Source organism: Annulohypoxylon maeteangense, assembly GCF_022496945.1.
Source record: "Annulohypoxylon maeteangense strain CBS 123835 unplaced genomic scaffold GGS22scaffold_16, whole genome shotgun sequence".
NCBI lineage: Eukaryota > Fungi > Ascomycota > Sordariomycetes > Xylariales > Hypoxylaceae > Annulohypoxylon > Annulohypoxylon maeteangense.
In genome coordinates, this window is record NW_025953263.1 from 86,313 (window position 1) to 106,327 (window position 20,015).

At 47.1% G+C, this 20,015-nt stretch overlaps 7 protein-coding genes across 7 annotated transcripts; 2 read left to right on the forward strand and 5 right to left on the reverse strand.

Annotated features, from left to right (window-relative positions):
- Positions 1-862: 862 nt before the first annotated feature.
- GGS22DRAFT_191294 (uncharacterized protein) lies at positions 863-1,330 on the forward strand (the record flags this gene model as incomplete). Its single annotated transcript, XM_047965096.1, has 1 exon — positions 863-1,330. The coding sequence occupies one exon, from the start codon at positions 863-865 to the stop codon at positions 1,328-1,330; it is 468 nt and encodes a 155-aa protein (XP_047815958.1).
- A 96-nt stretch (positions 1,331-1,426) lies between these two features.
- GGS22DRAFT_170272 (adenylate kinase) lies at positions 1,427-3,087 on the reverse strand. The gene has a single exon (XM_047962418.1). It carries the CDS (start codon positions 2,572-2,574, stop codon positions 1,765-1,767), a length of 810 nt encoding a protein of 269 aa, XP_047815959.1. The 5' UTR covers positions 2,575-3,087; the 3' UTR covers positions 1,427-1,764.
- A 676-nt stretch (positions 3,088-3,763) lies between these two features.
- On the reverse strand, positions 3,764-4,878 carry GGS22DRAFT_170273 (mitochondrial import inner membrane translocase subunit TIM10). Its single transcript, XM_047962419.1, has 2 exons — positions 4,652-4,878; positions 3,764-4,590 (listed from the first exon to the last, which is right to left on the reverse strand). The coding sequence occupies exons 1-2, from the start codon at positions 4,747-4,749 to the stop codon at positions 4,383-4,385; spliced, it is 306 nt and encodes a 101-aa protein (XP_047815960.1). The 5' UTR covers positions 4,750-4,878; the 3' UTR covers positions 3,764-4,382.
- Positions 4,879-5,003: 125 nt separating this feature from the next.
- On the forward strand, positions 5,004-7,176 carry GGS22DRAFT_170274 (lysyl-tRNA synthetase). The gene is made up of 2 exons (XM_047962420.1): positions 5,004-5,080; positions 5,275-7,176. The coding sequence occupies exon 2, from the start codon at positions 5,290-5,292 to the stop codon at positions 7,069-7,071; it is 1,782 nt and encodes a 593-aa protein (XP_047815961.1). The 5' UTR covers positions 5,004-5,080; positions 5,275-5,289; the 3' UTR covers positions 7,072-7,176.
- Positions 7,177-7,264: 88 nt separating this feature from the next.
- On the reverse strand, positions 7,265-8,344 carry GGS22DRAFT_170276 (uncharacterized protein). The gene is made up of 2 exons (XM_047962421.1): positions 7,965-8,344; positions 7,265-7,829 (listed from the first exon to the last, which is right to left on the reverse strand). Exons 1-2 carry the CDS (start codon positions 8,314-8,316, stop codon positions 7,783-7,785), a joined length of 399 nt encoding a protein of 132 aa, XP_047815962.1. The 5' UTR covers positions 8,317-8,344; the 3' UTR covers positions 7,265-7,782.
- A 992-nt stretch (positions 8,345-9,336) lies between these two features.
- GGS22DRAFT_195900 (uncharacterized protein) lies at positions 9,337-12,161 on the reverse strand (the record flags this gene model as incomplete). The annotated part of the gene is made up of 4 exons (XM_047965741.1): positions 9,337-11,022; positions 11,074-11,356; positions 11,410-11,631; positions 11,688-12,161. The coding sequence occupies 4 exons, from the start codon at positions 12,159-12,161 to the stop codon at positions 9,593-9,595; spliced, it is 2,409 nt and encodes an 802-aa protein (XP_047815963.1). The 3' UTR covers positions 9,337-9,592.
- Positions 12,162-14,557: 2,396 nt separating this feature from the next.
- GGS22DRAFT_191299 (kinase-like domain-containing protein) lies at positions 14,558-15,556 on the reverse strand (the record flags this gene model as incomplete). The annotated part of the gene is made up of 1 exon (XM_047965097.1): positions 14,558-15,556. One exon carries the CDS (start codon positions 15,554-15,556, stop codon positions 14,558-14,560), a length of 999 nt encoding a protein of 332 aa, XP_047815964.1.
- Positions 15,557-20,015: the final 4,459 nt, after the last annotated feature.

Genomic DNA, 20,015 nt, shown 5'->3' on the forward strand with positions numbered 1-20,015 from the left:
GGAAAGGCGGAAATAAATAGAAAGATAATACTACAGCGTGATCGACGAATGAGCAATTATCTAAAACACAAATGCCGTTAATGTTTGTCGTATACACACGATATCATGGGCCAGTGACGTAGCAGTTTTCTCCTCAAAAGTCACTAGACGCTACCTAGGTACCTACCTAACATAATTGTCAAAAACATGCGCATATACGTGATTCTTTACCTAGAAACGTCTGCTAACAGATGCCCTAACTTTAACCATGTGATGGTGTATGATGGATCTTTCCGTTTCTAAACATGCGCAAGCTTCCATTTCTCACAGAAGATCAATACTAATCTTGCCCTCAGGTTACGCATGACGAACTCCAGCTGAGAGTAGCGCTGCGTCTTCCATCCTGTTTGTTGGAAGTCATCGTAAACAGACGTTCGGCGATAAATAAGCGAAATAATGCACATGAATACGAGATGGAATTAGTCATGATTGATAAAGTCACAAAATTCGGGAAATCGACCATCTTGCTTCCTCCGTGTCCGGCGTCCGGGAGCTTAGTCAAGAACCGTTTCGGTCGGCGATGCTGAAATCGGACCAATCGCTTTGCATATGCTTAGGAGGTTATCCGATAATATGTAAGGCGATAAGGTAGCAGGAGTGTAGGAATAGGACCCCTTCGTGGAAAGGATGAACGACCAGTGGGGTAACAGTAGGTAGCCATCAGTAAACATTAGTCAAAGCAGCTTTATTAAGACTTCGGGATCCTCAGATATAGGTAGGTAAAGCTAAAATGTAGATATAAACCGAAATGCCGGTGAGTGAATATGACCATCGCTACTCATTAACTCTGGATCAATTCGAATTGCTCATACATATCCTCACCATGACAACTACCGCCTCACTACACGCCAAGCTTGACGCCCTCTACGCTGTATGGCAAACCCTCACCCTCGACTCACCCGCAGCCGAAATCTCCAAATTCGCCGACTTCTTCGACGAGAACTGCACCGCATATCTACTCAGCATGCGCGAGCTCGCAACTCCCATGATCGGGCGGGCGGGAGTCATCGAGGGGATCAAAACCGTTCTTCAAGACACCCAAATCAAGGAACGGCGAGTCGTAGACCGACTCGGAAGCACCGGCGGCTCTAAGATCTCAGTGGAGATGAGCAACCGTCTCGTTGTGCATGGCAAGGAGATCGCCGCGTTTCCGGAGACGGCTACGGCGGTTTTTAATGATAGGGGGTTGATTACGGACTTCAAGATTTACTGCTGTCGAAGCCCCATTGTGGAAATTGTTCAGGATGTAACAGGGGTGGGGCCGTACAGGAGGGAAGAGAAGTGTCATTAGAAAGAAGATTTGGTGAACAATGTCTTGTCTTATGAGTAAATCTTGGTTGATCTGGAGATATAAGCGGGTTTAGCACCATATGTGGCTGGGACGGAACGGCCGGAAGTGCTTCACATTTAAGACTCCCTACCTAAGCTGCAGATAATTCATATTCAAGTTAACCGTCTCTTTTCAGCCTCCAGATAGTACGATTGTTGAAAAATATTTTCTTAGGCTATTCAAGTCGTCCTATAAACATAGGTGTATACCATAAAGAATACACAAAACCAGAGCGTCAGCCGTTCATTGGACGACTTTCGCCCTGCCCAGTTCCCTGAACTCCGGTGAGCGTTCCGCTCATACCAAAAATCCCAACCTGATATACAGTTCGTTCGATTCATTTCGTCACCCATAAAAACCGGGTGACGCTTCTCAACCCAGGTTTCCTACCCAGGTCATAAAAAGCGTCGCTCAAATTCTTGGTATAATTTGGGGCTGATCTCATCACTGCTCATGCCGTTGACCTCCCATAGGACGCCCTTCTTCGCGTAATGTTCCAGTAGAGGCTCACTCGTCTCCTGGAACTTGCGAAAACGTGTCCTGTATACCTCTTCGGAATCATCGGCTCTTTGTACGAGGGGTTCGCCGGTGATGTCATCGAAGCCGGGTACCTTGGGAGCATTAAATGTAGTATTATAGACTCGACCAGACGGCTCATGTACCCAGCGAGATGAGATACGCTGCATGATGACGTCGAGGGGCGTCTGGATGGAGACAGCCCAGTTGATGGGCACAATGCTATCTAACCTTTTAGCCTGAGTCGCAGTGCGAGGGAAGCCATCGAGCAGAAAGGAAGCAGCGGGGTCCTCGGACGCTTGCTGGGAAAGACTGGCTCCGGCCAGAGGGTCGACTTCGAGTGCTGACCCGAAGGCGTCTGGAGAGCCGTCTAATAAGCCACCATCACCTATCGCCGAAGACGAAAGGGTCATAACATTTGGTCGTCCACCGAAGAGCCAGCCGCGACGGCCGAGCTCGTTTGTAATCAACCGTAGTATCAAATCATCGGAAACTAAACCACCGGTCTTCATCGTCCTCTCGACCTTAATACCAAGAGGGGTTCTGTTCTTGACATTGTGACGGAGTAGGTCCCCGGAGGAGATGGCGGACAGTTGGGGGAAGCGCTTGAGAAGTCGCTCGGACTGCGTGCCCTTGCCTACTCCGGGTGCGCCGACGAGGATTACGCGGGCCGCTTGGCGGAGGCGCATAGTACGGGGGAGGGATACGGGATATATCGAAATGCAGGAAGCGAGATACGGGATGCCTACAGTCGGCGACGATATGCGTTGGTGCGGGCTGCGGAAAGATTCGGAGGTCGCAGATGTGGTGGTGTAACGCGGGAATGTTTGTGGCCTCGAGCGATAGCGATAATGCGAGACGGTTCGGCGCAGAATACGACGATACTTGTTACTTGAGCAGCAAGCGGAGATACGCGCGCGCGCGATGGATATGAGGGAAGGTTAAAGATAACTTAGGTCAAGACAAGTCCATGATGTCAATGAAGGTAATGAAATTATGGTATATATAAAAATTGAAAAGGAAAAAGAAAAGGAAAAAGTTATCAAACACCAGACAAGACGGATAGATTTAGTCTTGGGGGGGAATAGCTATATGGACTGATTGTCTGAATCGTGGTAGCCAGTTAGGAAGATTAGAAAGATGGGCTGATAATAATGTAAAGTTGCGCGGGGAAATGTTCGCAGTTGCAAGGACTTGATTCAATGTTCTTTGCAGGAAGGCGAGATCAGCCAACGAAAGCGTCGTAGAAACTCATCAAAAGCTTGTCACACATCCCACTCAATCCCACCAATTGTTGAGATGGCTGAGATAGCTTAATTAGTAATTACCCGAGCACCGGACTTTCCCCAGGTCCACATACGTACATCTACGGAACGCTCGGACCACGCTTATTTTTCGGTTATAGTTACCAACAGCACGGTTACGCTTATCTCCGCGAGAAACTCCGTTGCAACTTGGAATCCATTTCATAAATATCATCATCCTCCTCGAAATGAATTAATCAGCTCTTCCTATATTTTATGGACAAGCATGTCACATATTACGAAGTTTCGAAGATGTAGCGTAAACATGCATTAATGTATAGGCTAGATACCTAAGCTAGGTAAATACTATCTAACGCACCTACATAAACTTACACATCTGCATATGAACCATTTAGAAGTAAAATCAACACAGACCTGGGCAATACCCCATACATTCACATGATGCGGGAGTAAGGCTGTTTCCCCTTTCCCCGCATACTCAAATGTAACGACACTAGAATGTAAGATCTTCAGCTAGGGCAACGCACGGTGGACGCCACCTCTCGTGGTCCCGATTTATTCCGGCAGCAGCATGTGAAGCCGCACGACTACGGAGCCGGTATCATGGAAAACGACACAAGCTAACAAGTCAACCCGGACCGAGGCCGTGAAATCCGCCGCCTGTCCGACGATTACGTCGAACGACAACACACATGTCCAGCCTCGGACAAGAGTAACCTTCTGAAACGCAGGTCTCCTCAAAATGCCCCCACCTAAAGTAGACCTGGGCATATGTCAATTCTGATAGTCGTATTGACACCTACATAACAACCTCGAGGAATCTTGCGTTATCAGGACACGTGCCGAAGTGTGTGAAGACCACAACCCCTATAGCCGTCAATCAATGTTTCCACATGTCAATTTCACGATGTTTTGACCCCCCAAATCGGTAGCCATTATCTCTCCAAGGGATAGCGGACGTTAGAGTGTGTTCATGAGGGGAATATTCATTTCTCAGGCCAAATTGACATGGCCAAACTATTCCATCGTACAAATGTCATTCATGGATATCTGACAAAGCCCATTAAGCCAAGTATTCTGAATCCTGCAGAGAAGTCTCCGTGTAACGTCCGAATAATACCCCGGGGTCTGTCATTCGTATCATACAGCTGGTCTCGATAACTTGTCGTGAGCGTAGGCCGTACCATGGCCATGTATAGTATAATGCATCATATAGCGCTCTTTTTTCCATATTAACCGCCGAATCCGAATCCACCACCGCCACCACCCATGCCGCCCGCACCTTTTTGCTGCATCTCCTGTTGCAACAACTCTGACACCTTCATGTGGACATCGAAGAACTTGGCGGCACATCGGTCGAGGCAGACGCTTTCGCCTTTGTTGAGTTCGGATTCGCGGTACTCATTGGGAACACACTTTTTCGCACACGCTTTGGTGAGGCTAGAAGATAGGGTTAGAAAACATAGCGCTGCGTAGGAAGGCGTAGGGCTTAGCATTGTACCGGTCGTGCATCTGTGTCAGAAGCTTCATCTCAGCCTGGACGGCTGAAATCTTCTCCTCCGAAGAGGGTTGCGGTCTTCCGAATCCGAGGAACGACATTTTGAATGTTATGTGACGAGATGATTGGAATTGCCTGTTATTTGCGCAATAGATGGAGAGCTCGAATATCGTATTGGAAGCTTCCGAGTTCTGATGAAAAGAACATTAAACTTAATTGCCAACCTAATCCGGCAGGCGGTGACGGATTAACTGTGGCGCGGATTAATTTCGGCAGAAAAGTTCACATAGATATTGTCTTAGCGCCCCGCGCCCCGCATCCATAAAATAAACGCCCAGAGGAGCGCGAGGGGTTGGAACATACGAATTTTAAAATTTCGTCAAATCTTGAGAGATCACTTTTCTATGTTGGTAACGTAGATATCATCCAGGTGTAAGTACAGCTAAACTTTTAAACGTTCCTTTCATTATATGGCCTCATCATGATGAGATTGCTTTTAAGAACCGTTGCGACTGACACCACCACGTGGTGCTTGATCTCAATTAGCCAGCCTATCTGAACCTGAACTCATATTCCTCTATATCTTTATCCAATTACTCTTGCAGTACTTGACTAACAACCTCAAGTTTATCTAGGTCACAATGGAGCACGGGCAATACCTTAGATTCCTACGCCCGTATCTTTTCCAATTGCCATCATCTAAGGCTACTGTGTATGCGCGGCTCTTTTCTGCTGGTCGCTATCATCCTGTAAAAGTGAGAAATTCACAATGCTTGGGGTTCCAAAGCACATCTCGCAGAGTTTTACATGCCTCTACGGCCAAAAGGTTCACCAGCTCCGATTCCAAGCCATCGGTGGAAAACACCGTTGCCTTATCAAGTCGTCAAGTTACTATTGATAAGCGTGTTCAGAAGCTAAAAGAATACGATGCTCTTCATTACCCAAGACTCGGACCACGGCCTAACCGCATGAGCATACCCAGCTTTCGAGACAAGTATAGGGACGCAAAGACTGTATCGAGTACCGAGGAAGTCGTCTTAGAAGGTCGGGTCTTGTCAGTTAGACGGTCTGGGTCCAAGTTAGTCTTCTTCAATATCATGGGCGAGCAACGACAGGTTCAAGTCATGGTTAGTTTAAGCCAGCTTTCTGATCCGGCACTTGAACCTCGGCACTTCAAGGATGCCCTGCACCCTTTCCTCCGTGGCGATATTGTCTCAGTCAAAGGCGTAGCAACGCGAACAGAAGCAGGTGAATTGACGTTACAAGCAACCGAACTACCTACCATTCTAAGTCCCGGCGTGGCACCACTACCCGAAATGTTAGTTGACCAGGAAACTATGGTGTTGAATAGGCACGTCGATTATTTGGTTAACGACCGAGCCGTTGACACACTCCGTGTTCGCTCCCGTATCTTGAAGTGCATGCGAGATTTCTTCTATGAGCGAGACTTCATAGAAGTTCAAACACCAATATTAGCGGACCATGCCGGTGGAGCAATCGCCCGACCATTTGTGACATCAGCTACTGAGCTCCCGCGAAAAGAACTCGCGTTGCGCATTGCCCCTGAGCTGTGGCTCAAGCGTTTAGTTGTCGGCGGCAATGATAAAGTCTTCGAAATTGGTCCCGCTTTCCGAAATGAGGGCATTGACACTGGCCATAACCCTGAATTTACCATGTGTGAATTCTACTCTGCTTACTCCAACTTAAGCGACCTGATTTCCATGACCGAAGGTCTCATGACTCGCGTCTTTAATGATCCTTACGATGCTATGTTCCCGGGGCTTCGCTCTCTTGAACAGACAAGGATCAAGCTACCCACTGAGAGCTGGAAGCAAGTCGAGTTCATCCCAGCCTTGGAAGAGATCCTTGGTATCAAGTTCCCGGATCTTTCGGACCCCAATTCACTTCCCACGCTCATTAAACTCGCGGAAGAGGTAGCGAAAATTACACCAGGACCAACCCCGACAATGGCTAAAATCCTAGATGAGCTTGCTAGCAAATACCTAGAGAAGGATTCTGCAGAGTCTCCTCTATTCATCATCCATCACCCTGCTTGCATGTCCCCCCTCTCCAAGTCTTTCACCTGTCCCAAGACCGGCCAGCTCGTATCTGCTCGCGCCGAGCTATTCATCAGGGGCCGCGAGATCGCAAACATGTACGAGGAGGAAAACGACCCGTTCGAGCAACGGCGAAAATTCCAGCTGCAAGTGGAATCAAAGAATGGTAACTTGGCAGCAGATAATGAAATAGACGAGAGCTACGTTCAAGCTTTGGAGTACGGACTACCACCGACAGGGGGGTGGGGATGTGGCATTGATAGGCTTGTCATGCTGCTCTCTGGGGCGCCGAGGATCGGCGACGTCCTTAGTTTTGGAACTTTGAAGAATGTTGTGTCGATACGTCAAGCTGCCAAGGATTCTTGAGGTCTTGCAAAGAGAGTTGAAGCTGTATATTAGATGATGATGAGATGATACCCTTTATTTATGAATAATATTCAGTCTCGACTGTGTTATTCGATAGTTCGAGCTCTTCAGCTCGGAATCGGAGAGCAGATGCAGATGTCCACGGTCCCCTACGCATACATTTCGTGATGTGTGATTTCTGTTCTGTTCTGATGCCAGTTTAATATATTCAATTGCGTTAGCAGAACCTCCCCTTGCGAAGACTAAAGTTAACTACATCAGCGTCTCACGAACCAACTCTACATCGCACCGTAATCGGAATTATCCCCTGTTACACAATCGGCACCCGCCACTGACTCTATTACCTACAAGTCGCCTATATAGGCGGAGCAGGGGATATTCATGCGCACAGTGAGTGGTATTAGCACATGGGACACCTTTGCTAACTCCGTTCTGGCATCACTCTAATTAGGAGCGAAGAATATCCCTTCCATTTAATTAATCGAGGTTTATATATCTATCTCGATCATGACGCCCTCGCTTCGTGAATTATGGATATAGAACACTGGTGTAATAACATATTGCGTAGAGCTTTCGCGCGAGATAGATGTCTACCTAGCATCGCGAGCTTCTCGGCTATCGGAAGCTTGAGGACGTCGGGTATCAAACTAGGAGGGTTCTGGGGCTCGCTGACGATATGTAGGTATTCATTGCGGTGATGGATATTTCGAGTTATTTTTGATCAGTGGTAGTTGTCACGGTATTTTCAAACTTAAATCCTGTAATTCCGCGTTAGTGTTAATAAGAATGTCAATCAGCAGAGCTTCGCTGATATTTGTATCGAATCTACAAAGTTTTTCGAGATATTCAACATGAATAAGTCGTTCCAATGGTACGATGTTTGCTGTAATTACCTTTTAATAGATCCTTCCGAAGTTGCCACCACCCGCATATAGTGGATTGGCATATCTTAAAAAAGGACGCAGCTTCCAAGAACGTGGGTCGTCGGAAACCAGGTTCTAAGGGCTCGAGGCCATCGCCAGATATCTGGCGGGTAGGCAGAGCAAAGCCTTGTCTTGCTATGGATTGCTTTAATGGTATTTGGGTGTATGCCAGCCAGATTACGACCTCTTTCTTTTTCTTGATCGAATGGCGTGGTTTATTACTTCGGTAAGGTGAAATTCGAGAAACTGCGCGTTCGGATATAGGCTTAGGTGGACGGCCACGCCTTTTAGGTGTTTTCGCGTTGGTAGGCGAGGTTTTCATGATGAAAAGTTGGTTATTAGGAATTGTAATGATTCACGCGTAAGAAAAAAAGCTGAAATATTTTGATATTGCAAGTAAAGTCAGTAGAGCTTCACTTGAAAGCTAGCCACAAATAGCTTAGTGTTGCTTTAAATTGGACCCGCCAAGATTGCAGATCCTCCAATAAGCGGTATGCGACTCCCCCAAGGAAAAGAAAGAGGTGACACTTACAAGCGGTCATGAACATCAAATAATCAATTGCATATCACGATATAAACCTAGGTTAGAAAAGCTACCTAGGTGCCAGCTATATCAGACACAGTCTCGGGGGCCAGTATTCAATAGGCCTTCCCGATCTGCCGCCTTTATAGCTCTCAAAGCCTTTATCTTGGAGCACGAAGATTTGCTACAGGCAGCGACGTCCTGAAGTGTAAGAGTACTAATTAACCACAACATCTCACCTTAATCAAAAGGAGTCCGCTCCAATTGAATCAATACTCATATCAAGTTTACGTCTTCCAATCGCTGAATCAGAAAGCTGAGCAGCAATGTAACGCTCCGGAGTATGCGCCGAGTAGGAATGGGAAAGGAGACCAATCAAACCGAAGCTTTTCGGTATTTCTTTCCTATTCTGGAAAGCCCCCAGTTATACCCGCTCCCGAACCGACTTCCGGGAAACTTCGAGGGGAACTTCAAGGGAAACCTGTCTCGGCAGCTGCTCGGTACGTTCTTATGGGATCTAGTATGCCAATGTTAGCCAGTTCGATGAATATAGTTTCGTTAGGGTTCGTTGTCCCTTTATCGGGGGCACATTTCAGATTATGGTTGCATTCCAAGTTAGTATCCGTGAGGAAAGAACTGTGCATGTTATTAATCGCACAAATGTGATGGAAAAGGGAAATAAAAGAAAATGAGAACCAATTCCCTCGACGCAAAGCTTCTAGTCGTTTATGGAAGCTCCGTTGCCTCTCACTCGATCCTCCTCCCCCACCTTACCCCCACTCTAGGTAGCCATCATGCCCATCTCCCCGCCTCTTTCGTCACCGTGCACTAGACCTAGAATCTAGGTGCTGTATCATAAGAAACCTGAGAATAGTATGGAAGTGGGGATCTCCGAAAAGCCTCGATGAGGAAAGGCCAGTCGTTCCCCGGGTATCAAAGCCGAAACGCCTCATAGTGCTAACGAGTAAAATACGCCAATATGCAGAGAGAATCCGAATGTATCATCGTGTTGAAAAAGAAATCCATCTGTAGGGAAAGGCGGGAGCTTAGAGCTATCCTAGAAAGGCAAAAAAGCCTATGACTCGGTGATGTCTTGCAGGCCCTGACTTCGCAATACTTCGCCAAGTTTTTGTACGTTCCGGCGGTATTTCGAAATCTCTGCGCCCCATTCAGCTGCTGCGTGGGCTCCCCATAGGCCTGTTATTTGGCGCTTATTGCATCGAGCGTACAGTCTGTCGAGTTCGAAGCGCAACTCTTCTTTCCATCTGTGGTTTTGGGCAACGAGTTCCTGGTGGGCCAGACCTTGGGCACGGATGAGGTCTAGTTGCTCTATCCTGGCATCGATACAGAGTATGCGCAGCTCAAACCGCCGGTAGCCTATATCAATATAATCGTAAGCGTAGCACGATGCTCTGACAAGGCGGTCCCTTCCAACCCAGATCTCTTTCGTCTCGTCGGATTGTATCGGAGATGGGCGGCCATCGAGGATCCGCGGAGTTCCGTTTGCGAGGCTTGCTGCGTGCACCTCTTGTGGCGTCTTCACCGAAACTTTCCAGAATGGGTAATGAGGGTCTTGAAGATCTGCATCGGCAACGATTTGCTTCGTATACAGGAGCGTTTTGGTATCCTTGATGGCATAGTCGTTAAGAAGGATGCGGACAATGCGCTTCTTTTCAAGGTGGTAGTTGTCAACCCGTCTGTCTAGATAGTGGCACAGCTTGCAGCCATCACACTCCGGCTGACCTACAGTGCGTTCTGTGTATTGCGATTCAAAGAAGAATCCAGGCAGTTCGACAGAGCAAACAGTGCATTTCTTCAAACGGGTACCACCTCCAAGCTTCATCATGTCATCCAGAACTTTGCGCTTCATAGCTTTGCCGTGGACCGCTATCACCAGGTCATTATAGAGCGTACGGATCATTCCCTTGCTATACGGAGTATAGTTCACGGGCGGGAGATGTTCGCTTCTCTTTCGCTCGGCTTTGTTGAATACTGGACCATAGTACACATTGCGTTCGTGGGAATACAGATTGAATAGTGCTTCTAGGATATACCTCAAGGAACCTAAGGCCCACGGAAGTCGTTCGAGGAATTGTCTCATCCCAGTGCCAGGACTGAACCAGTCGATATTGTTATCTAGTGCAAGTGTTATGGCAGTACTAAGCACTGCCGTAACCGCCGGTCTGGTCTCAATAGTACCGATGTCCGAAGCGAGTACTCCATACTCGCCCTTCCGACCCTCCGATTCTCTCTGGATACCTTGAAAGTAATATGGAGAGAAGTCTGAGCGGAGAGTAGGGTGGTCGGGGTTTTTGTTGTGAGAAATCACCATCTTGAGGAATGGCACGGTAGCTCCAAAATCAAGGAGTTCACAATTATATACCCCAAGCGCTTGAAGGTTCGGAAGGCCCTTTAAACACATCTCCAGAACAGGGATGTTCACGTTGGGAACTGAATGCAAGTGAAGGACTGTTAACTCTGGCCCTCTTACATCCACCATCTTCACTGAATATTTATTAGTGGTAGAACGAAGTTATCCATGAACAAAGTACTCACGGATATCATATGTGTTAACGACACTTCTGCTAGAAGGAAGGCGCCAATAGCCTCCTGTAGGGGCAGCGGGATAACCGTTATCTTGAGGTGCTCGTTCGCCTTGAGGTGCCTTGAAGTATGGCCCTTTGATGCCAGAAATGATGGTGAAATCCGCAGTTCCAGGCCTGGCGAAACCTCTGAAAGTTGCAGTGTCCATGTGGTCAGCTTGCTCATTTGTCTTGTCGATAACCTCGTTAGGAAATTGCATGTTCAGGAAATTGCCGCTCTTTGCATCAACGTGCGTCTATTCAAGTATTAGTAGTCCTTCCGATATATCAGTGTATTATGAGAACTTACAGTCACTTCATTGATTGCAAATAGAGTAAATTGACATGTCCGGCCAAAATTAGACAGGTCTCCCCAGCGGTGCCCGAGGTGCTTCAATATCATGAGGCATAACTCGGGGGTCTTGAAGACCTGAGTAAACATCCTAGGTTGTTCATGCATGTTTATGTTAAACTGCCCTTTCTTGGAACTTAGCAATCCTGTCTTGGGACCATATCGAGGTAGCAATGGTGCCTATGGAATGATTAGCAGAGATCATGGGGAGGCATTAAGCTTCCAAGATTACTTACACTCATCACTGTTCCATCCATGTGAGGATAGTTGGCCAGGTCTAACATATCCTTATCAAATCCCTTCACTTTGCCAGGGTTTACAACTTTATAGTTGAGATTGTTGTCGTCGCGTTGTTGTGGGTGACGAAGAATGTTGAACTTAGAACACTCGTACAAGTCCTCATCTTTGCGACCAAGGCCATGATCAATTGGACCGCGGTCACGCCGGAAGAAGACAAATTCATCGGCGCTCTCCCCGTGTTGATCTCGACAGTAGACGTGAGATAAAGATCCAATCTTCTCAAAATGAAACCTCACTCCCTCCTCAATCTTTCCCCACACGTCTAGTTCTTTGAGGTCATCGGCTCTTGGTTTTCTTTCCACGGGCTTTGGTTCCATAAAATATTCCTCTTGGTTGACCCGGTCGTAGATGCTGATCAAGCTGGGGTAAGGAAGACCACCGGAAGAGTGGAAGTCTTGCAGGTAATCCATTGCAATTATGGGCACTTGACGTAGTGATATAAATTCAGGGTCAAGCAAGTTGAAGAGATGATGAGTAGGTCTATGGGGCGGGTTGAATTACAGGCCGTTGGGAGAATAAGATTCTAAAGTTGGTTCTGTGCTTCGTTTTGTGATGTGGTTGCTCTTTGTAATGATGGTGTACCTGGTAGCTGGGAAGGGTGAAGATGTTAGCGCCTAGGTATTTTGGAATTTTGGCAGCGAAGAGGAGAGCGTGTTTTCAGGTTTATGACGAAAGATAAAAGATGAATATTCCTTGAAAATATGAATGGGGCAATGAAGAAGGCTGAGAATAGATGCGGAAGTGGCCCTAAAAGAAGAGAGTTTAAAGTAGGATGTGTATGATAAAATATTGTGAATGGGCGTACCTGTAGAAGTACTAGCAGAATGTATTGTTAGTTGAAGTAAACCTCAATATATATATATGGATATATGATGAATACTAGGTACCTATATTTAGAAAATTAAATCAGACAGATGAACCATGAGCGAAATGTCTAATCGGAAGGAGCGTGTGATTAGAAGGAAGGAAGTCCGTCGGTACTGGCTGACAGTCGGCACTGTATTACCTAACATCCGGAATAAAAAAGGCAAGCGCATGGCTCATGCCACTGTCGTTTCCAAGTGCTAGTCATAAGATGTCAAGTAGATTTGGTGCAAGTGAGTCAATGAAAAAAGGGTGAGGACATTGGTTAGACAAATTCTACAGTGCAAATTTAGTCGACGACAACGAACTTGGTGGCCTATGCTCAACAGATTTTACTCTAATCGCGACTTAATTATTAATAATTATTAAATATGTGTGTTTTGATATATTGAGGTAGGTAGACTCATAACGAGAGCGTGATCTGCGCATTGATGATGTTGAATCTTTATTTTGTTCTATTGGCCGAAGTACTAGGAGAGCTTAATTCGACAACTAGTCTTGAGATATCAGGCTCATATACTCGGCTATATTCATTATTTATAATTAGGTAGGCACTTACCCATTCGAAATAGTTATATCTAATTATATCGGCGATAGAGCCATAACACTACTGCCAATAGACACATTTGTAGCAGCCAGAGTCTCAGTAGATCAGGGTCGAGAATTACTAACCATATTCTCGCGACTATTTAACGTCAGAGAACTGTCTGCTAAGTTTGCTGGTCGGTCAACCCCTATAGAGGCTTAAAGCAGTTTGGGAAATGAGTCATCCCAGCGCGAATAGAATGATTCATCATCTTGGTGAATCCGACTAATGCTGATGTTTCCCGTTCTGGGAAACGTTTATTCCTCGGTTATTGTGTTGTAACGAAATAGCATAAAAAACTCAACACTTGCCGAAGTCTGCTGAGTTTACGACGGGTTATGGTGTCGAAAAGGGATCTCACCAAAATACCTACCAAATTTTCCTATTGCAGTAATCCTAATGTTTCTGGTGTTGTTAGTTGAAGCCCGCCGAGACAAGGCATAACGCCGGTTTCCACCGACTTTTTAACAACTTCAAGTACAACTATAAAGCGCGTTCTTCGGTCCCTATTTTGACTCGTCCCGAAGCTATCGCCAGGCCGAGCCCCACGTGGTGTTCACCAAGAGCAAGCCCAGCGGCCTAGTTGAATCGATACTGCACTTTCCTCGCATCTTAGTTAATGGTGCGAGATGATACCGCCAATAGAATGGCCGTAAATGCGACCTCCAATTTCTAGGTCGCCCACAGTACCTGCTACACTAATCGGCGACTGCATAGTTAATATTCGGAAGACTCGCCTGTGTCTGTGTTGCAGAGAATCCTTCCTGTCCAATCAATCTCTATCCAACTTAGCTGCTAGTACTGCTTAACCGGCTGCGTGGATGATGCAAGGAAACGGGTGGCGCAATCAAAACGCTTTAACTATCGGACGTTGGACTAAAAACCAACGCGCCTGCGTTGATTCGCGCAGATGTACCCGGCAGTGACATTCCCCCTTACATCGCAGGTCCTCGAATCAAGTGCCTAGATAAGACACGGTGGGACACAAAGACGTGCGTTCTGACTCCATCGACATCACGAACAAGCCATCCACTCTACAGAGCCCAGGCAGTTCCAAATTATATGCAGTAAATCTTGTTGATCACGAGGCCATGCTGCGTGCCTTGGCTACGCTTTTGGCCCAGTATGAGTACGCATTCGGCCTCTGCCTCATTCATGTCCACAGCAAGCTTTCCGAGGGCAAGGTCATGCTAGCAGAGGCAATATCTCTGATCCCGGATATAAGGTGCCTTGAAGCCTTTAATAGTTTGTTCGCGGACCGGGCAATGTGGGAAGTTGTGTGGAAGTGGTGCGGTCTCCAGTCTAGAAATAACAGCCAATGCCTAAACTTCCAAGCCTCCATGTACGCTAGTTTGCTCACGTTTGAATCTCCCCCACCATGATACGTAAGTCGGCCAGAGTTGGACGCTCCTCCGGCCTCGGATACATGCACGCGTCGACGATGGCCTGGAGCGGAGGTGGAACAGGCCATTCGACAAAGTGCGTGATTGGCCCGTTCGCGTAAACCATGCTTTTAATACAGTTCCCAATATCATATATGTCGGATCTAGGGGACCACCCCGAGTCCTCCAGGCCTCCTTGGAAAGCAACCTCTGGTGCCGACCGCTCCCCCCAACGGCTTTCGAGATCACAAACCACCAGTCGCTCCCCGTCATTTGAAAAGAGGAGGTTATCAGCGCGTAAGTCGCGATGGACGACGCCAACCGAGTGGAGACAATCCAAGGCGTCGATGAGTTGTAGAATCCAGCTCTTGTAGATAGTCAAGGAGGAGAAGCGACCGAGGGTGCGTGCGCTTGACGACAGCTTTTCGAAGACGAGGTGCCCATCTCTAGACCTGCCAAGAAGCTGGATAATGTTCGGAGAGAGTAAATGGCCTGGTACAGAGCCGCCCTGGCACCTGATGAGATTTTCGATCTCGCTTCGGTACTTGCCTTTCTTGACAAAGTGCTTCGTTGGGTCGACATCAACGAGAGGTAGTTTGGCAACGAGCTCGCTCACATCCTCAGAGTCATCCCTTGTGAACTCGGGATGCTCCGGACAGCAGCTCAATGGACGTATGTCGTCGCCATCGATCTCAATGTGACCTGAAAAGGGTGGCAGGTTGCGATAGAGCCGTAGGATATCGCCCGAGAGAGTACCGGGAACATCGAAGATGCGTACACACTGGCCATTCTCGGTGCCGTCGTCGAACCAGTACGTCATATAAGACTTGTCACCGCGCTGGAGATCCAGTTCGAGATGCGGTCGACCGCCAGGTGGATATAGATTGGTAGTAACGCGACGGTGTTCATACTCGGCCCGGAGACGGAGCACTTCTTTACTAAACGGGTCGTCGGTTTGTCTTTTAGTAGCCATAGCTGAGTGAGAAGGTACGGATGGTGCGGGGCTTTGGGTTGGGGGGTGATGTTGATGGGTAGGTTTTTGAGAGGATGAAAACTGCGGAACTTCGTGTTTGCACTAATTACGAACCCGATGGTCTGGTTACACAGACACCCGTGCGTCCAAACTTAGTCAGCGTTACAACCCGCTATAACTTACCCCTATCGGTGCCTTCCACTTCTAATTGACATCCATGGACCAAAACTACAAAGACGCATCGGAAGTCACCCCTACATTGGACGCCCCCAGGAAGTTCAGGAGCCTGGATTGATAGAGTTCAAAAACCTCATCGCATCACATCTTTGAAACTTTGACCTCTATCTTTAGTGTAGCGTAGAGCGTCACGCCACGACGCCATAACGCCAGCCACCCGGAAGTCCGGTGACGTCCGCTGGCTTCAGGGCAGCATCATTCCCAGTAAATCAGGCCCCCGCCACTGCCATGTCTACTAGGTAGTGCTCAAGCTGAAGGCTGCTGTTTCTTCAGAATACTAATTTGGTCTGATGTTCTGGAACTAACCTTCCCATCCGGACCAGGCTCCCCTAAGGGCACGCACCGTGGTATCTAGTAATTATCATAAATAAACACATCAGGCGAACTTATGCCCACGACGGTGTGAGCTATCAAGGGATAGTTTATCAGCCGGGGCATTTGTTGGTCGGAAGCACTTGTGGAACTCAAGGTTTTCGCGTCGTAATCTGACACCAGACTACCACGCTATAGTTTAGGGCATGTAGAAGATGGGTAGGTCGATTTGGCAGAAGTATAAATCTACGTATGCTCAGGTGGTAACCTAGGATATATAATCGGAAGACATCCATGAATAAAGGTAGAGCAGGTAGGTTCTTGTCCGTAGAAATGATGGGAGAGTTGACAGCAAGCAAGGTCGTGACTCCAATCGCCTGAGAGCTGTTTATAGGCACAATGTGTAGCAGCTCACTATCAAGGTACATAGCGTTTTCCGTTGTCAAAAAATGTTTTGATGGATACGTGCCTAGTACTAAGTATGTACCAGCAATCATTTTAATTGAAGTAATATCAACAGAAATTATCTCCTAATTCTTATCTGATTTCTCGAGGCTTGACCTCGCTGTCAGTTTGCCAAAATAAAACATATGAAATCCTGACGCTACTTGATACCTTAAACTATGAGTACTTCATCCACAATCAATATACAGATCGTCATGCCGTTATTGACAGCAGTCCAGCTTAACTAAGCTGTGAAGCTGGGGTTCAAGGCTTAATTCCATTACCACGATTGACTGACCCTCAAAGCAAGAAGCACCCCTCGAATATTCCTACCTAGATACAAATCCCCGTCACATCGAAATAAAATATCGATACCCAGTCGCGTAGCGCCGACTAGATCAGCAAGACCAACAGACCACGCACATTATCGACACCGGACGCGAAAGTAGGTAGCCTCCCAATTCGAAATTCTATCATAACGCCGGCAATGTCGCTAGTAAAGCTAAGACTCCAATCGCACCCCTGAGAGAAGATCGATCACCGTTCCTCTTATTTTCTGACATATTCTGTCAAGTGTAAAACTACATGTCAGACAAGTTCCTTTGCGACTGACTAGCCGTGGAATGAAGAAACTAGAATTGAACTTCTTTGAAGAAGTAGAAAATCACAGGGTTCTACGACCGTCTCGTGAATAGAGGAAAAGTGTGTCTCCAATGGAAGGCAATTTTTTTTTTCGAAGGATCCGAACAATACCTAGGCACCGCCGGTCTTAGATCCTTATATTTACCTAAAGATTAGAATAATGTATGAGCGGGAGGAACCGAGAGTCGCCGGCGATGATTTGCTTCCGAACGAATACGACTATGGAAACTACTCCGAACGGAAGGCATATCTACGGAACGGCCGACAAGAGCTTGCTCCCGTAGCCGATTTACCCGTTACTAAAGTCATGTGTCCGATCTAATGTCAAGCGTGACGGAAACGCGAGCCGGGCTATATCACGTCAAATATGCAGGTGCCGTCGGAAACGAGCGATAACCGGATCTTATTGCCGGTGATCCCATACACATCCGTCTGATCAGTCTATGTCTATACCGCCATTTGGACTAGGACTAGGGGACCTGGGGTATAGCCGGCGATCGAAAGAAACGCTAGATGCGAAAAACGGTAGGAATCCATCGAGTACCTCGATAAGAGTCTGCAATCGACGGCACATGCCATACTGCCATACTAAAACATACATATGATCGGTGAGGGGGAGGGGACGCGCAGCTACCGTCAATGCCATATTTCATCGGCAAGGGTTATCCAGTTCGGATTCATCGAAGACATCAAATCCAGTATTGGAAATCTCTAATGCGATAGACTTATCGGTCGCTCGTCACGCGCAAAGAAAATCGCATATCGACTGACAGATAGGGAGACGGGAATATGTCCAGTTAATATACCAGAATAGATATACGCAAGCCGGGCAAGACACCATCTTACGTATGCGACACTATTCCGGTCTGCTGCCAGGAGCTTGCTCAACCACCTACATATATGTAGGTATGTAAGTAGGTGTGTATGCACGCACACACACCCCAAGCTGCAAGCCAGGGAGTGGGGATGCATGAACTTCCACAGTGTTGCTGCAGGGCATCAGAAAGGGGAGAGAGGGGGGATATGTACACTACAGTGCATACACCAAAGTGTGGTGGGATGAGGTGATGATGCTAGATGTGCTAGTCCCATATCGGGGAATGAGTAACTGGCCGTCCTGAATGGTACGCAGGCAAAAGCTCTGATAACGACCTGGGTGTTCCGTCAGTGGTCACCGCCTCTTACAAGCTGCGAGAGGTGCGTAGAAAAAGGGGGAGGCAATGGAACCCTTACGAGGATTCCCCATGAGAGGGCAAGATTTTAGATGCCTCTTACGACTCCGAGGAGCGCACGAATGGGGAATGATCTAGTTGATCTGATGATTCCCATAACGTTCGTTTAAGTTGAACGGAATCGGAGATTTCGACATTCGCGGCTAACGGGCACTGCTATACAGGGGGTGCTATGAGAATACGTAACAAGGATCACGAGCTTCGACAAAGCTCGGTAGGGAACCATTACGCTCCAAATCTGGCCTGATTGAATGCAACACTGTCGATACGACACGGAGATTGTCTTACCCAAACTGCATGATGCTCGACGGCTTTAATACATAACTACCTCTCTCCCACGGACATCCAGAGAGCTGATACAAGAAGAGAGGATCTCAACGATATCATGGAGTCGCTCGTGACAATGACGGATTAAGTGAGTCGTCGATACGTGATCGCAGAAATATCTTCATTTCGACAAATTTTGCCAAGAAGACGTGCTACAATCCCTGTTAGCTTCTAGCTACCTTCAATCCGAACACCGCCTCTTCCTTTCGATGTGCAGATTGGAGTGAAAAAGACATGTGTTCAAATATCTATCGGAATTAAGGTGTCTTCATCTGGAAGATGATATGCGTAAATGAGAAAGTGTTGTAGATAATGAATGAGATATAGCAATGAAAAAAAAGAATTATTATCATCAATACCTACCTAGGTACGAAGGTTCGGGCCAAAAGTTTGGACCATGCGCAGAGGGTCCTGATGGCCCAAAGCCGTGTAAATTGGAATCTTCTCTCACCGTGTGGCGTTTTTCTCCAGTGGCTAAGCCCCCTGGACTAGGCTTAAGTTATAGTGGTTATCCACTAGAATCTAGCGAGCGGATCACTACCAGGTAGCGGTTTAAGCCTAAACTTAATACAGTATGAGGTATGTGCTTATCTAATCACGCACTGGGCAAGGGACGTGGCTTGATGGTCCAAACTTTTGGCCGGAACCTTCGTACCGTAGTTTGTAACTGCTAAGTTATTAATTAGTACTGCGCCCTACGGATGAAGGATTTTCTTTTCTTTAAATTCGCTCCTCTTCGCCAATCGCCTAAATTGCCTATTAAAATGGTAGCGGTAGCTCTGATAAAGCCACGGTCAGATGAGAGTAATATCTAAGCAAATAACTTATCTAAATGACCGTTATTTTAACTAAACTACCTACGAACCGCCTAGTTGACGATCATCACCCCGCTAGAATCGCCGTCGGCTTGAATCACAAGCATGTGTACATACCTCCTATGTAGGCAAATGGCATACAAAAGGAATCCCCACGTTTCGGGGTTATGTCCGGTCCTGAGAAGAATCCTTATGCTTCTCAGCTCCTTCATCAAAGAAAAGAATCTAGGCTTGCGCCGGCCGTTATGCCGACCTTTAAGGGAGTGACAGACAAGACAGGTCAGGCAGGACGAATGTGCAACCAATCCTAGCGTCATCAGATCCAACATCTTATCTAACCTAACCTATGTATGTACATACGCCAACTACCGTAAATCTTAAGATGATAGCAGCGATCCCTGCGTATGGCGAAATGTTAGTAGACCGGAAGGAATCAAAACCTGGGGAATC

Coding starts and splice junctions, on each gene's coding strand:
- GGS22DRAFT_170276 (XM_047962421.1), bottom strand. CDS start 8,316: ATGAAAACCTCGCCTACCAACGCGAAAACACCTAAAAGGCGTGGCCGT. Junction 7,830..7,964: donor TCGGAAGGATCTATTAAAAG/GTAATTACAGCA, acceptor GCGGAATTACAG/GATTTAAGTTTGAAAATACC.
- GGS22DRAFT_170274 (XM_047962420.1), top strand. CDS start 5,290: ATGGAGCACGGGCAATACCTTAGATTCCTACGCCCGTATCTTTTCCAA.
- GGS22DRAFT_170272 (XM_047962418.1), bottom strand. CDS start 2,574: ATGCGCCTCCGCCAAGCGGCCCGCGTAATCCTCGTCGGCGCACCCGGA.
- GGS22DRAFT_170273 (XM_047962419.1), bottom strand. CDS start 4,749: ATGTCGTTCCTCGGATTCGGAAGACCGCAACCCTCTTCGGAGGAGAAG. Junction 4,591..4,651: donor CTGACACAGATGCACGACCG/GTACAATGCTAA, acceptor CCTATCTTCTAG/CCTCACCAAAGCGTGTGCGA.